This window comes from Leuresthes tenuis, unplaced genomic scaffold, assembly GCF_036924035.1.
Source record: "Leuresthes tenuis unplaced genomic scaffold, fLeuTen1.0.hap1 SCAF_22, whole genome shotgun sequence".
NCBI lineage: Eukaryota > Metazoa > Chordata > Actinopteri > Atheriniformes > Atherinopsidae > Leuresthes > Leuresthes tenuis.
In genome coordinates, this window is record NW_027325376.1 from 92,134 (window position 1) to 110,204 (window position 18,071).

The 18,071-nt window shown below is 47.7% G+C and overlaps 1 protein-coding gene across 1 annotated transcript in view; it reads right to left on the minus strand.

Moving 5' to 3' along the window:
* Window positions 1-18,071, minus strand: part of LOC140282078 (phosphatidylinositol 4,5-bisphosphate 3-kinase catalytic subunit alpha isoform) — a 62,631-nt gene that overhangs the window by 29,385 nt on the left and 15,175 nt on the right. The window contains exons 6-10 of the mRNA XM_072376628.1: window positions 16,677-16,744; window positions 16,394-16,522; window positions 14,571-14,624; window positions 14,360-14,469; window positions 14,122-14,263 (exon numbers count right to left, since the gene is read on the minus strand). Of these exons, the coding sequence (XP_072232729.1) occupies window positions 14,122-14,263; window positions 14,360-14,469; window positions 14,571-14,624; window positions 16,394-16,522; window positions 16,677-16,744 (503 nt within the window). The remainder of the gene's footprint in view (window positions 1-14,121; window positions 14,264-14,359; window positions 14,470-14,570; window positions 14,625-16,393; window positions 16,523-16,676; window positions 16,745-18,071) is intronic.

The following is an 18,071-nucleotide window of genomic DNA, read 5'->3' on the forward strand; positions in this document are numbered from 1 at the left end:
AAAATTAGTCCAATTCAGACAAAACACCACTTCCGAGAAAAACCTTAGAATGCAACACTCAAGCTCACATAATCATCAAAATCCTGTGTAAACACTACCTGGATTGTAACTGATTTGATGAGAAGATGAGAAGACATGCATGGAGAACACCTGAGAAGACAAAGTGGTCACATGGTGGAGGACACAAATTTACACTAAGCCTGAATGCTGAGGAAAAAGAACACAAAACAGGGAAAGAGTCTGGAGTTCGAAGACAGAGATAGTAAAAAAGCAACTCACACAGGACTTTGGAGGAAACTAAAACTAAAGACACATGAAGGAAACAAGAATAACCCTAACCCACACTAAGAAAAGATGGAGGAAACAGATGGAGGAAACAGATGGAGGAAACACACACTGAGGAAAGATGGAGGAAACAGACACACTAAGAAAAGATGGAGGAAACAGACACAATGAGGAGAGATGGAGGAAACAGATGGAGGAAACAGATGGAGGAAACACACACTGAGGAAAGATGGAGGAAACAGATGGAGGAAACAGATGGAGGAAACACACACTGAGGAAAGATGGAGGAAACAGATGGAGGAAACACACTGAGGAAAGATGGAGGAAACAGATGGAGGAAACACACACTGAGGAGAGATGGAGGAAACAGATGGAGGAAACAGATGGAGGAAACACACACTGAGGAAAGATGGAGGAAACAGATGGAGGAAACAGATGGAGGAAACACACACTGAGGAGAGATGGAGGAAACAGATGGAGGAAACAGACACTGAGGAAAGATGGAGGAAACAGATGGAGGAAACACACAGGAAAGATGGAGGAAACAGATGGAGGAAACACACTGAGGAAAGATGGAGGAAACAGATGGAGGAAACAGATGGAGGAAACAGACACTGAGGAAAGATGGAGGAAACAGGTGGAGGAAACACACACTGAGGAGAGATGGAGGAAACAGATGGAGGAAACAGATGGAGGAAACAGACACTGAGGAAAGATGGAGGAAACAGATGGAGGAAACAGATGGAGGAAACAGGTGGAGGAAACAGATGGAGGAAACACACACTGAGGAGAGATGGAGGAAACAGATGGAGGAAACAGACACTGAGGAAAGATGGAGGAAACAGATGGAGGAAACAGACACTGAGGAAAGATGGAGGAAACAGATGGAGGAAACACACACTGAGGAGACATGGAGGAAACAGATGGAGGAAACAGATGGAGGAAACAGGTGGAGGAAACAGATGGAGGAAACACACACTGAGGAGAGATGGAGGAAACAGATGGAGGAAACAGACACTGAGGAAAGATGGAGGAAACAGATGGAGGAAACAGACACTGAGGAAAGATGGAGGAAACAGATGGAGGAAACACACACTGAGGAGAGATGGAGGAAACAGATGGAGGAAACACACTGAGGAAAGATGGAGGAAACAGATGGAGGAAACAGATGGAGGAAACACACACTGAGGAGAGATGGAGGAAACAGATGGAGGAAACACACTGAGGAGAGATGGAGGAAACAGATGGAGGAAACACACACTGAGGAGAGATGGAGGAAACAGATGGAGGAAACACACTGAGGAAAGATGGAGGAAACAGATGGAGGAAACACACACTGAGGAGAGATGGAGGAAACAGATGGAGGAAACACACTGAGGAAAGATGGAGGAAACAGATGGAGGAAACAGATGGAGGAAACAGATGGAGGAAACAGATGGAGGAAACAGACACTGAGGAAAGATGGAGGAAACAGATGGAGGAAACACACACTGAGGAGAGATGGAGGAAACAGATGGAGGAAACACACTGAGGAAAGATGGAGGAAACAGATGGAGGAAACACACACTGAGGAGAGATGGAGGAAACAGATGGAGGAAACACACTGAGGAAAGATGGAGGAAACAGATGGAGGAAACAGATGGAGGAAACACACACTGAGGAGAGATGGAGGAAACAGATGGAGGAAACAGACACTGAGGAAAGATGGAGGAAACAGATGGAGGAAACACACACTGAGGAGAGATGGAGGAAACAGATGGAGGAAACACACTGAGGAAACAGATGGAGGAAACAGACACTGAGGAAAGATGGAGGAAACAGATGGAGGAAACAGATGGAGGAAACACACACTGAGGAGAGATGGAGGAAACAGATGGAGGAAACAGATGGAGGAAACAGACACTGAGGAAAGATGGAGGAAACAGATGGAGGAAACACACACTGAGGAAAGACGGAGGAAACAGATGGAGGAAACACACTGAGGAAAGATGGAGGAAACAGATGGAGGAAACAGATGGAGGAAACACACACTGAGGAGAGATGGAGGAAACAGATGGAGGAAACAGACACTGAGGAAAGATGGAGGAAACAGATGGAGGAAACACACTGAGGAAAGATGGAGGAAACAGATGGAGGAAACACACACTGAGGAGAGATGGAGGAAACAGATGGAGGAAACACACAGGAAAGATGGAGGAAACACACTGAGGAAAGATGGAGGAAACAGATGGAGGAAACAGATGGAGGAAACAGACACTGAGGAAAGATGGAGGAAACAGGTGGAGGAAACACACACTGAGGAGAGATGGAGGAAACAGATGGAGGAAACACACTGAGGAAACAGATGGAGGAAACAGATGGAGGAAACAGACACTGAGGAAAGATGGAGGAAACAGATGGAGGAAACAGGTGGAGGAAACAGATGGAGGAAACACACACTGAGGAGAGATGGAGGAAACAGATGGAGGAAACAGGTGGAGGAAACAGATGGAGGAAACACACACTGAGGAGAGATGGAGGAAACAGATGGAGGAAACAGATGGAGGAAACACACACTGAGGAGAGATGGAGGAAACAGATGGAGGAAACAGACACTGAGGAAAGATGGAGGAAACAGATGGAGGAAACAGACACTGAGGAGAGATGGAGGAAACAGATGGAGGAAACAGATGGAGGAAACACACTGAGGAAAGATGGAGGAAACAGATGGAGGAAACAGATGGAGGAAACAGACACTGAGGAAAGATGGAGGAAACAGATGGAGGAAACACACTGAGGAAAGATGGAGGAAACAGATGGAGGAAACACACACTGAGGAGAGATGGAGGAAACAGATGGAGGAAACACACAGGAAAGATGGAGGAAACACACTGAGGAAAGATGGAGGAAACAGATGGAGGAAACAGATGGAGGAAACAGACACTGAGGAAAGATGGAGGAAACAGGTGGAGGAAACACACACTGAGGAGAGATGGAGGAAACAGATGGAGGAAACACACTGAGGAAACAGATGGAGGAAACAGACACTGAGGAAAGATGGAGGAAACAGATGGAGGAAACAGGTGGAGGAAACAGATGGAGGAAACACACACTGAGGAGAGATGGAGGAAACAGATGGAGGAAACAGGTGGAGGAAACAGATGGAGGAAACACACACTGAGGAGAGATGGAGGAAACAGATGGAGGAAACAGATGGAGGAAACAGATGGAGGAAACACACACTGAGGAGAGATGGAGGAAACAGATGGAGGAAACAGACACTGAGGAAAGATGGAGGAAACAGATGGAGGAAACAGACACTGAGGAGAGATGGAGGAAACAGATGGAGGAAACAGATGGAGGAAACACACTGAGGAAAGATGGAGGAAACAGATGGAGGAAACAGATGGAGGAAACACACACTGAGGAGAGATGGAGGAAACAGATGGAGGAAACACACTGAGGAAACAGATGGAGGAAACAGATGGAGGAAACACACACTGAGGAGAGATGGAGGAAACAGATGGAGGAAACACACTGAGGAAACAGATGGAGGAAACAGATGGAGGAAACACACACTGAGGAGAGATGGAGGAAACACACTGAGGAAAGATGGAGGAAACAGATGGAGGAAACAGATGGAGGAAACACACACTGAGGAGAGATGGAGGAAACAGATGGAGGAAACACACTGAGGAGAGATGGAGGAAACAGATGGAGGAAACACACTGAGGGAAGATGGAGGAAACAGATGGAGGAAACACACACTGAGGAGAGATGGAGGAAACACACTGAGGAAAGATGGAGGAAACAGATGGAGGAAACAGATGGAGGAAACAGACACTGAGGAAAGATGGAGGAAACAGATGGAGGAAACAGACACTGAGGAGAGATGGAGGAAACAGATGGAGGAAACAGACACTGAGGAAAGATGGAGGAAACAGATGGAGGAAACAGATGGAGGAAACAGATGGAGGAAACACACACTGAGGAGAGATGGAGGAAACAGATGGAGGAAACAGACACTGAGGAAAGATGGAGGAAACAGATGGAGGAAACAGATGGAGGAAACAGATGGAGGAAACACACACTGAGGAGAGATGGAGGAAACAGATGGAGGAAACACACTGAGGAAAGATGGAGGAAACAGATGGAGGAAACACACTGAGGAAAGATGGAGGAAACAGATGGAGGAAACACACTGAGGAAAGATGGAGGAAACAGATGGAGGAAACAGATGGAGGAAACAGATGGAGGAAACAGATGGAGGAAACAGATGGAGGAAACAGACACTGAGGAAAGATGGAGGAAACAGATGGAGGAAACACACTGAGGAAAGATGGAGGAAACAGATGGAGGAAACACACTGAGGAAAGATGGAGGAAACAGATGGAGGAAACACACACTGAGGAGAGATGGAGGAAACAGATGGAGGAAACACACTGAGGAAAGATGGAGGAAACAGATGGAGGAAACAGATGGAGGAAACACACACTGAGGAGAGATGGAGGAAACAGATGGAGGAAACAGACACTGAGGAAAGATGGAGGAAACAGATGGAGGAAACACACACTGAGGAGAGATGGAGGAAACAGATGGAGGAAACACACTGAGGAAACAGATGGAGGAAACAGATGGAGGAAACAGACACTGAGGAAAGATGGAGGAAACAGATGGAGGAAACAGATGGAGGAAACACACACTGAGGAGAGATGGAGGAAACAGATGGAGGAAACAGATGGAGGAAACAGACACTGAGGAAAGATGGAGGAAACAGATGGAGGAAACACACACTGAGGAAAGACGGAGGAAACAGATGGAGGAAACACACTGAGGAAAGATGGAGGAAACAGATGGAGGAAACAGATGGAGGAAACACACACTGAGGAGAGATGGAGGAAACAGATGGAGGAAACAGACACTGAGGAAAGATGGAGGAAACAGATGGAGGAAACACACTGAGGAAAGATGGAGGAAACAGATGGAGGAAACACACACTGAGGAGAGATGGAGGAAACAGATGGAGGAAACACACAGGAAAGATGGAGGAAACACACTGAGGAAAGATGGAGGAAACAGATGGAGGAAACAGATGGAGGAAACAGACACTGAGGAAAGATGGAGGAAACAGGTGGAGGAAACACACACTGAGGAGAGATGGAGGAAACAGATGGAGGAAACACACTGAGGAAACAGATGGAGGAAACAGATGGAGGAAACAGACACTGAGGAAAGATGGAGGAAACAGATGGAGGAAACAGGTGGAGGAAACAGATGGAGGAAACACACACTGAGGAGAGATGGAGGAAACAGATGGAGGAAACAGGTGGAGGAAACAGATGGAGGAAACACACACTGAGGAGAGATGGAGGAAACAGATGGAGGAAACAGATGGAGGAAACAGATGGAGGAAACACACACTGAGGAGAGATGGAGGAAACAGATGGAGGAAACAGACACTGAGGAAAGATGGAGGAAACAGATGGAGGAAACAGACACTGAGGAGAGATGGAGGAAACAGATGGAGGAAACAGATGGAGGAAACACACTGAGGAAAGATGGAGGAAACAGATGGAGGAAACAGATGGAGGAAACACACACTGAGGAGAGATGGAGGAAACAGATGGAGGAAACACACTGAGGAAACAGATGGAGGAAACAGATGGAGGAAACACACACTGAGGAGAGATGGAGGAAACAGATGGAGGAAACACACTGAGGAAAGATGGAGGAAACAGATGGAGGAAACAGATGGAGGAAACACACACTGAGGAGAGATGGAGGAAACAGATGGAGGAAACACACTGAGGAGAGATGGAGGAAACAGATGGAGGAAACACACTGAGGGAAGATGGAGGAAACAGATGGAGGAAACACACACTGAGGAGAGATGGAGGAAACACACTGAGGAAAGATGGAGGAAACAGATGGAGGAAACAGATGGAGGAAACAGACACTGAGGAAAGATGGAGGAAACAGATGGAGGAAACAGACACTGAGGAGAGATGGAGGAAACAGATGGAGGAAACAGACACTGAGGAAAGATGGAGGAAACAGATGGAGGAAACAGATGGAGGAAACAGATGGAGGAAACACACACTGAGGAGAGATGGAGGAAACAGATGGAGGAAACAGACACTGAGGAAAGATGGAGGAAACAGATGGAGGAAACAGATGGAGGAAACAGATGGAGGAAACACACACTGAGGAGAGATGGAGGAAACAGATGGAGGAAACACACTGAGGAAAGATGGAGGAAACAGATGGAGGAAACACACTGAGGAAAGATGGAGGAAACAGATGGAGGAAACAGATGGAGGAAACAGACACTGAGGAAAGATGGAGGAAACAGATGGAGGAAACACACACTGAGGAGAGATGGAGGAAACAGATGGAGGAAACAGACACTGAGGAAAGATGGAGGAAACAGATGGAGGAAACAGATGGAGGAAACAGATGGAGGAAACACACACTGAGGAGAGATGGAGGAAACAGATGGAGGAAACAGATGGAGGAAACACACACTGAGGAGAGATGGAGGAAACAGATGGAGGAAACACACTGAGGAGAGATGGAGGAAACAGATGGAGGAAACACACTGAGGAGAGATGGAGGAAACAGATGGAGGAAACAGATGGAGGAAACAGATGGAGGAAACAGATGGAGGAAACAGATGGTGGAAACAGATGGAGGAAAAAGATGGAGGAAACAGATGGAGGAAACAGATGGAGGAAACAGACACTGAGGAAAGATGGAGGAAACAGATGGAGGAAACAGATGGAGGAAACAGATGGAGGAAACAGATGGAGGAAACAGATGGAGGAAACAGATGGAGGAAACACACTGAGGAGAGATGGAGGAAACAGATGGAGGAAACAGATGGAGGAAACAGATGGTGGAAACAGATGGAGGAAAAAGATGGAGGAAACAGATGGAGGAAACAGATGGAGGAAACACACTGAGGAACGATGGAGGAAACAGATGGAGGAAACACACACTGAGGAAAGATGGAGGAAACAGATGGAGGAAACACACACTGAGGAAAGATGGAGGAAACAGATGGAGGAAACAGATGGAGGAAACACACTGAGGAAAGATGGAGGAAACAGATGGAGGAAACACACTGAGGAGAGATGGAGGAAACAGATGGAGGAAACACACTGAGGAAAGATGGAGGAAACAGATGGAGGAAACACTGAGGAGAGATGGAGGAAACAGATGGAGGAAACAGATGGAGGAAACACACACTGAGGAGAGATGGAGGAAACAGATGGAGGAAACAGATGGAGGAAACACACTGAGGAGAGACGGAGGAAACAGATGGAGGAAACAGATGGAGGAAACAGATGGAGGAAAGATGGAGGAAACAGATGGAGGAAACAGATGGAGGAAAGATGGAGGAAACAGATGGAGGAAACAGATGGAGGAAAGATGGAGGAAACAGATGGAGGAAAGATGGAGGAAACAGATGGAAGAAACAGATGGAAGAAACAGATGGAAGAAACAGATGGAGGAAACAGATGGAGGAAACAGATGGAAGAAACAGATGGAAGAAACAGATGGAGGAAACACACTGAGGAGAGACGGAGGAAACAGATGGAGGAAACAGATGGAGGAAACAGATGGAGGAAAGATGGAGGAAACAGATGGAGGAAAGATGGAGGAAACAGATGGAGGAAACAGATGGAGGAAAGATGGAGGAAACAGATGGAGGAAAGATGGAGGAAACAGATGGAGGAAACAGATGGAGGAAACAGATGGAGGAAACAGATGGAGGAAACAGATGGAGGAAAGATTGAGGAAACAGATGGAGGAAACAGATGGAGGAAACAGACACTGAGGAAAGATGGAGGAAACAGATGGAGGAAACAGGTGGAGGAAACAGATGGAGGAAACACACACTGAGGAGAGATGGAGGAAACAGATGGAGGAAACACACACTGAGGAGAGATGGAGGAAACAGATGGAGGAAACACACTGAGGAAAGATGGAGGAAACAGATGGAGGAAACAGATGGAGGAAACAGACACTGAGGAAAGATGGAGGAAACAGATGGAGGAAACAGACACTGAGGAAAGATGGAGGAAACAGATGGAGGAAACACACACTGAGGAGAGATGGAGGAAACAGATGGAGGAAACAGATGGAGGAAACACACACTGAGGAGAGATGGAGGAAACAGATGGAGGAAACAAACACACTGAGGAGAGATGGAGGAAACAGATGGAGGAAACAGATGGAGGAAACACACACTGAGGAGAGATGGAGGAAACAGATGGAGGAAACAGACACTGAGGAAAGATGGAGGAAACAGATGGAGGAAACACACACTGAGGAGAGATGGAGGAAACAGATGGAGGAAACAAACACACTGAGGAGAGATGGAGGAAACAGATGGAGGAAACAGATGGAGGAAACACACACTGAGGAAACAGATGGAGGAAACAGATGGAGGAAACAGACACTGAGGAAAGATGGAGGAAAAAGATGGAGGAAACAGATGGAGGAAACACACACTGAGGAGAGATGGAGGAAACAGATGGAGGAAACACACTGAGGAGAGATGGAGGAAACAGATGGAGGAAACACACACTGAGGAGAGATGGAGGAAACAGATGGAGGAAACAGATGGAGGAAACAGATGGAGGAAAAAGATGGAGGAAACAGATGGAGGAAACAGATGGAGGAAACACACTGAGGAGAGATGGAGGAAACAGATGGAGGAAACAGATGGAGGAAACAGATGGAGGAAACAGATGGAGGAAACAGATGGAAGAAACAGATGGAGGAAACAGATGGAGGAAACAGACACTGAGGAAAGATGGAGGAAACAGATGGAGGAAACAGATGGAGGAAACAGATGGAGGAAACACACACTGAGGAGAGATGGAGGAAACAGATGGAGGAAACACACACTGAGGAGAGATGGAGGAAACAGATGGAGGAAACAGATGGAGGAAACAGATGGAGGAAACACACACTGAGGAAAGATGGAGGAAACAGATGGAGGAAACAGATGGAGGAAACACACACTGAGGAAAGATGGAGGAAACAGATGGAGGAAACAGATGGAGGAAACAGATGGAGGAAAGATGGAGGAAACAGATGGAGGAAACAGATGGAGGAAACAGATGGAAGAAACAGATGGAGGAAACAGATGGAGGAAACACACACTGAGGAGAGATGGAGGAAACCGATGGAGGAAACACACACTGAGGAAAGATGGAGGAAACAGATGGAGGAAACAGATGGAGGAAACAGATGGAGGAAACAGATGGAGGAAACAGATGGTGGAAACAGATGGAGGAAAAAGATGGAGGAAACAGATGGAGGAAACACACTGAGGAGAGATGGAGGAAACAGATGGAGGAAACAGATGGAGGAAACAGATGGAGGAAACAGATGGAGGAAACAGATGGAGGAAACAGATGGAAGAAACAGATGGAGGAAACAGATGGAGGAAACAGACACTGAGGAAAGATGGAGGAAACAGATGGAGGAAACAGATGGAGGAAACAGATGGAGGAAACACACACTGAGGAGAGATGGAGGAAACAGATGGAGGAAACACACACTGAGGAGAGATGGAGGAAACAGATGGAGGAAACACACACTGAGGAGAGATGGAGGAAACACACTGAGGAAAGATGGAGGAAACAGATGGAGGAAACAGATGGAGGAAACACACACTGAGGAAAGATGGAGGAAACAGATGGAGGAAACACACACTGAGGAAAGATGGAGGAAACAGATGGAGGAAACAGATGGAGGAAACACACACTGAGGAAAGATGGAGGAAACAGATGGAGGAAACAGATGGAGGAAACAGATGGAGGAAAGATGGAGGAAACAGATGGAGGAAACAGATGGAGGAAACAGATGGAAGAAACAGATGGAGGAAACAGATGGAGGAAACACACACTGAGGAGAGATGGAGGAAACCGATGGAGGAAACACACACTGAGGAAAGATGGAGGAAACAGATGGAGGAAACAGATGGAGGAAACAGATGGAGGAAACAGATGGAGGAAACAGATGGTGGAAACAGATGGAGGAAAAAGATGGAGGAAACAGATGGAGGAAACACACTGAGGAGAGATGGAGGAAACAGATGGAGGAAACAGATGGAGGAAACAGATGGAGGAAACAGATGGAGGAAACAGATGGAGGAAACAGATGGAAGAAACAGATGGAGGAAACAGATGGAGGAAACAGACACTGAGGAAAGATGGAGGAAACAGATGGAGGAAACAGATGGAGGAAACAGATGGAGGAAACAGATGGAGGAAACAGATGGAGGAAACAGATGGAGGAAACAGATGGAGGAAACAGATGGAGGAAACAGATGGAAGAAACAGATGGAGGAAACAGATGGAGGAAACAGACACTGAGGAAAGATGGAGGAAACAGATGGAGGAAACAGATGGAGGAAACAGATGGAGGAAACACACACTGAGGAGAGATGGAGGAAACAGATGGAGGAAACACACACTGAGGAGAGATGGAGGAAACACACTGAGGAAAGATGGAGGAAACAGATGGAGGAAACAGATGGAGGAAACACACACTGAGGAAAGATGGAGGAAACAGATGGAGGAAACACACACTGAGGAAAGATGGAGGAAACAGATGGAGGAAACACACACTGAGGAGAGATGGAGGAAACAGATGGAGGAAACAGATGGAGGAAACAGATGGAGGAAACAGATGGAGGAAACACACACTGAGGAAAGATGGAGGAAACAGATGGAGGAAACAGATGGAGGAAACACACACTGAGGAAAGATGGAGGAAACAGATGGAGGAAACAGATGGAGGAAACAGATGGAGGAAACAGATGGAGGAAAGATGGAGGAAACAGATGGAGGAAACAGATGGAGGAAACAGATGGAAGAAACAGATGGAGGAAACAGATGGAGGAAACACACACTGAGGAGAGATGGAGGAAACCGATGGAGGAAACACACACTGAGGAAAGATGGAGGAAACAGATGGAGGAAACAGATGGAGGAAACAGATGGAGGAAACAGATGGAGGAAACAGATGGTGGAAACAGATGGAGGAAAAAGATGGAGGAAACAGATGGAGGAAACAGATGGAGGAAACAGATGGAGGAAACACACTGAGGAGAGATGGAGGAAACAGATGGAGGAAACAGATGGAGGAAACAGATGGAGGAAACAGATGGAGGAAACAGATGGAGGAAACAGATGGAAGAAACAGATGGAGGAAACAGATGGAGGAAACAGACACTGAGGAAAGATGGAGGAAACAGATGGAGGAAACAGATGGAGGAAACACACACTGAGGAGAGATGGAGGAAACAGATGGAGGAAACACACACTGAGGAGAGATGGAGGAAACAGATGGAGGAAACACACACTGAGGAGAGATGGAGGAAACACACTGAGGAAAGATGGAGGAAACAGATGGAGGAAACAGATGGAGGAAACACACACTGAGGAAAGATGGAGGAAACAGATGGAGGAAACACACACTGAGGAAAGATGGAGGAAACAGATGGAGGAAACACACACTGAGGAAAGATGGAGGAAACAGATGGAGGAAACAGATGGAGGAAACACACACTGAGGAAAGATGGAGGAAACAGATGGAGGAAACAGATGGAGGAAACAGATGGAGGAAACACACACTGAGGAAAGATGGAGGAAACAGATGGAGGAAACAGATGGAGGAAACACACACTGAGGAAAGATGGAGGAAACAGATGGAGGAAACAGATGGAGGAAACAGATGGAGGAAACAGATGGAGGAAAGATGGAGGAAACAGATGGAGGAAACAGATGGAGGAAACAGATGGAAGAAACAGATGGAGGAAACAGATGGAGGAAACACACACTGAGGAGAGATGGAGGAAACCGATGGAGGAAACACACACTGAGGAAAGATGGAGGAAACAGATGGAGGAAACAGATGGAGGAAACAGATGGAGGAAACAGATGGAGGAAACAGATGGTGGAAACAGATGGAGGAAAAAGATGGAGGAAACAGATGGAGGAAACAGATGGAGGAAACAGATGGAGGAAACACACTGAGGAGAGATGGAGGAAACAGATGGAGGAAACAGATGGAGGAAACAGATGGAGGAAACAGATGGAGGAAACAGATGGAGGAAACAGATGGAAGAAACAGATGGAGGAAACAGACACTGAGGAAAGATGGAGGAAACAGATGGAGGAAACAGATGGAGGAAACACACACTGAGGAGAGATGGAGGAAACAGATGGAGGAAACACACACTGAGGAGAGATGGAGGAAACAGATGGAGGAAACACACACTGAGGAGAGATGGAGGAAACACACTGAGGAAAGATGGAGGAAACAGATGGAGGAAACAGATGGAGGAAACACACACTGAGGAAAGATGGAGGAAACAGATGGAGGAAACACACACTGAGGAAAGATGGAGGAAACAGATGGAGGAAACACACACTGAGGAAAGATGGAGGAAACAGATGGAGGAAACAGATGGAGGAAACACACACTGAGGAAAGATGGAGGAAACAGATGGAGGAAACAGATGGAGGAAACAGATGGAGGAAAGATGGAGGAAACAGATGGAGGAAACAGATGGAGGAAACAGATGGAGGAAACACACACTGAGGAGAGATGGAGGAAACCGATGGAGGAAACACACACTGAGGAAAGATGGAGGAAACAGATGGAGGAAACAGATGGAGGAAACAGATGGAGGAAACAGATGGTGGAAACAGATGGAGGAAAAAGATGGAGGAAACAGATGGAGGAAACACACTGAGGAGAGATGGAGGAAACAGATGGAGGAAACAGATGGAGGAAACAGATGGAGGAAACAGATGGAGGAAACAGATGGAGGAAACACACTGAGGAGAGATGGAGGAAACAGATGGAGGAAACAGATGGAGGAAACAGATGGAGGAAACAGATGGAGGAAACAGATTGAGGAAACAGATGGAAGAAACAGATGGAGGAAACAGATGGAGGAAACAGACACTGAGGAAAGATGGAGGAAACAGATGGAGGAAACAGATGGAGGAAACAGATGGAGGAAACACACACTGAGGAAAGATGGAGGAAACAGATGGAGGAAACACACACTGAGGAGAGATGGAGGAAACAGATGGAGGAAACAGATGGAGGAAACAGATGGAGGAAACACACACTGAGGAAAGATGGAGGAAACAGATGGAGGAAACAGATGGAGGAAACACACACTGAGGAAAGATGGAGGAAACAGATGGAGGAAACACACACTGAGGAAAGATGGAGGAAACAGATGGAGGAAACACACACTGAGGAAAGATGGAGGAAACAGATGGAGGAAACAGATGGAGGAAACAGATGGAGGAAACACACACTGAGGAAAGATGGAGGAAACAGATGGAGGAAACAGATGGAGGAAACAGATGGAGGAAACAGATGGAGGAAACAGATGGAGGAAAGATGGAGGAAACAGATGGAGGAAACAGATGGAGGAAACAGATGGAAGAAACAGATGGAGGAAACAGATGGAGGAAACACACACTGAGGAGAGATGGAGGAAACAGATGGAGGAAACACACACTGAGGAAAGATGGAGGAAACAGATGGAGGAAACAGACACTGAGGAAAGATGGAGGAAACAGATGGAGGAAACAGATGGAGGAAACAGATGGAGGAAACAGATGGAGGAAAGATGGAGGAAACAGATGGAGGAAACAGATGGAAGAAACAGATGGAGGAAAGATGGAGGAAACAGATGGAGGAAACAGATGGAGGAAACAGATGGAGGAAACAGATGGAGGAAACAGATGGAGGAAACAGATGGAAGAAACAGATGGAAGAAACAGATGGAGGAAACAGATGGAGGAAACAGACCTTGTCGATGTCCCTGATGTTCACATTGACGTAGGTTGCGCAGAGCAGTCGGACCCTCAGCAAAGTGTTGAAAGCCCACAGAGAACGAGGAGGAGAACCATCTCCTCCACCTGGACAGGGGGATGGCTGAGGAGTCCGCCGACTAGAGCAGAAACACCAAATGTCACCTGGACACCTGCAGCATAGCTTCACCTCAACTTGATCGGCTGTGGTACCTATGTCACAGAAGCTGCTTTACCTGTAGGACGGCGTTACAAAGCCGGAGGCTGGAAGCTGAGAGTAGAGACTGTCTTTGGACACAAGCATCAGGTGAGGCAGACGTCCCACGATGATACAAGAGCGGATGTACTGCAGACAGGTTGTTGTTGTTGGTGGTGTTGGGGGGGTTTGAAAAAATCAGACAGGTGGAGGGAAGATACAGGTACAGAAGAGTGGAGTTTTGTGGTTACCTTGTACTGGCTGAGAGGAAACTTCTCCAACAGGTACTCATCACAACCACACACCTGAAGGACATAAGTCACACAGACAGGTGAAACAGACAGACAGGTGGACAGTCATACAGGCAGGTGGCCAGTCATACAGACAGGTCAAACAGACAGACAGGTGGACAGTCATACAGACAGGTCAAACAGACAGACAGGTGGACAGTCATACAGACAGGTCAAACAGACAGACAGGTGGACAGTCATACAGACAGGTCAAACAGACAGACAGGTGGACAGTCATACAGACAGGTCAAACAGACAGACAGGTGGACAGTCACACAGACAGGTCAAACAGACAGACAGGTGGACAGTCATACAGACAGGTCAAACAGACAGACAGGTGGACAGTCATACAGACAGGTCAAACAGACAGACAGGTGGACAGTCATACAGACAGGTCAAACAGACAGACAGGTGGACAGTCATACAGACAGGTCAAACAGACAGACAGGTGGACAGTCATACAGACAGGTCAAACAGACAGACAGGTGGACAGTCATACAGGCAGGTGGACAGTCATACAGACAGGTCAAACAGACAGACAGGTGGACAGTCATACAGACAGGTCAAACAGACAGACAGGTGGACAGTCATACAGACAGGTCAAACAGACAGACAGGTGGACAGTCATACAGACAGGTCAAACAGACAGACAGGTGGACAGTCATACAGACAGGTCAAACAGACAGACAGGTGGACAGTCATACAGGCAGGTCAAACAGACAGACAGGTGGACAGTCACACAGGCAGGTGGCCAGTCATACAGACAGGTCAAACAGACAGACAGGTGGCCAGTCATACAGACAGGTCAAACAGACAGACAGGTGGACAGTCATACAGGCAGGTGGACAGTCATACAGGCAGGTCAAACAGACAGACAGGTGGACAGTCATACAGGCAGGTGGACAGTCATACAGGCAGGTCAAACAGACAGACAGGTGGACAGTCATACAGACAGGTCAAACAGACAGACAGGTGGACAGTCATACAGGCAGGTGGACAGTCATACAGACAGGTCAAACAGACAGACAGGTGGACAGTCATACAGACAGGTCAAACAGACAGACAGGTGGACAGTCATACAGACAGGTCAAACAGACAGACAGGTGGACAGTCATACAGACAGGTCAAACAGACAGACAGGTGGACAGTCATACAGGCAGGTCAAACAGACAGACAGGTGGACAGTCACACAGGCAGGTGGCCAGTCATACAGACAGGTCAAACAGACAGACAGGTGGCCAGTCATACAGACAGGTCAAACAGACAGACAGGTGGCCAGTCATACAGACAGGTCAAACAGACAGACAGGTGGACAGTCATACAGACAGGTCAAACAGACAGACAGGTGGCCAGTCATACAGACAGGTCAAACAGACAGACAGGTGGACAGTCATACAGACAGGTCAAACAGACAGACAGGTGGACAGTCATACAGACAGGTCAAACAGACAGACAGGTGGACAGTCATACAGGCAGGTCAAACAGACAGACAGGTGGACAGTCACACAGGCAGGTGGCCAGTCATACAGACAGGTCAAACAGACAGACAGGTGGACAGTCACACAGGCAGGTGGCCAGTCATACAGACAGGTCAAACAGACAGACAGGTGGCCAGTCATACAGACGGGTGGCCAGTCATACAGACAGGTCAAACAGACAGACAGGTGGCCAGTCATACAGACGGGTGGCCAGTCATACAGACAGGTTAAACACACAGACAGGTGGACAGTCATACAGACAGGTGGCCAGTCATACAGACAGGTCGAACACACAGACAGGTGGACCTTGAGGATGTACTGGCCCTGGTACTCCTGCACACAAAGGCGGAGCTGCTGAGGAGACAGGTGCATGGATCGGCTTTTCTTCCTGATGGACTCAGCAATCAGCTGCTCCGGTAAACTGTCGTGGCTCACCTGGACACAAACACGCACTGGATGAATGGCATTAGTCCGGCTGTTGTTGGGTTTAGGCCAAGGCTCTGATCATCCTCACAGACCAGAAACTAGTCAGGACACCTGTAAACGGCCTGAGTCAGTGCGTCTACCTGCTGGATGAACAGCAACTCACCTTCAAGGTGTACTTCTGCTTGGAATTAGACGGAGACACAATTACCCAGATGGTCACTATCAGCCGCCCTGCAGACAGACACCCGAACAGAGAGAGAGGTAAAGAGCAGAGACAGGGAAAGTGGAGTGAGACAGCTCCAACAGGACATGTACAGAGAGACAGGTAAGGAGGAGTGAGACAGCTCCAACAGGACATGTACAGGGAGACAGGTAAGGAGGAGTGAGACAGCTCCAACAGGACATGTACAGGGAGACAGGTAAGGAGGAGTGAGACAGCTCCAACAGGACATGTATAGAGAGACAGGTAAGGAGGAGTGAGACAGGTAAAGTGGAGTGAAACTGATCCAACAGGACAGGTAGAGGAAGACAGACACAGAGGAGAAGACAGCTCCAACAGGATAGGTACAGAGAGACAGGTAAGGAGGAGTGAGACAGCTCCAACAGGACATGTACAGGGAGACAGGTAAGGAGGAGTGAGACAGCTCCAACAGGACATGTACAGGGAGACAGGTAAGGAGGAGTGAGACAGCTCCGACAGGACATGTACAGAGAGACAGGTAAGGAGGAGTGAGACAGCTCCAACAGGACATGTACAGGGAGACAGGTAAGGAGGAGTGAGACAGCTACAACAGGACATGTACAGAGAGACAGGTAAGGAGGAGTGAGACAGCTCCGACAGGACATGTACAGAGAGACAGGTAAGGAGGAGTGAGACAGCTCCAACAGGACATGTACAGGGAGACAGGTAAGGAGGAGTGAGACAGCTACAACAGGACATGTACAGAGAGACAGGTAAGGAGGAGTGAGACAGCTCCAACAGGACATGTACAGGGAGACAGGTAAGGAGGAGTGAGACAGCTCCAACAGGACATGTACAGGGAGACAGGTAAGGAGGAGTGAGACAGCTCCAACAGGACATGTACAGGGAGACAGGTAAGGAGGAGTGAGACAGCTCCAACAGGACATGTACAGAGAGACAGGTAAGGAGGAGTGAGACAGCTCCAACAGGACATGTACAGGGAGACAGGTAAGGAGGAGTGAGACAGCTCCAACAGGACATGTACAGGGAGACAGGTAAGGAGGAGTGAGACAGCTCCAACAGGACATGTACAGGGAGACAGGTAAGGAGGAGTGAGACAGCTCCAACAGGACATGTACAGGGAGACAGGTAAGGAGGAGTGAGACAGCTCCAACAGGACATGTACAGGGAGACAGGTAAGGAGGAGTGAGACAGCTCCAACAGGACATGTACAGGGAGACAGGTAAGGAGGAGTGAGACAGCTCCAACAGGACATGTACAGAGAGACAGGTAAGGAGGAGTGAGACAGGTAAAGTGGAGTGAAACTGATCCAACAGGACAGGTAGAGGAAGACAGACACAGAGGAGAAGACAGCTC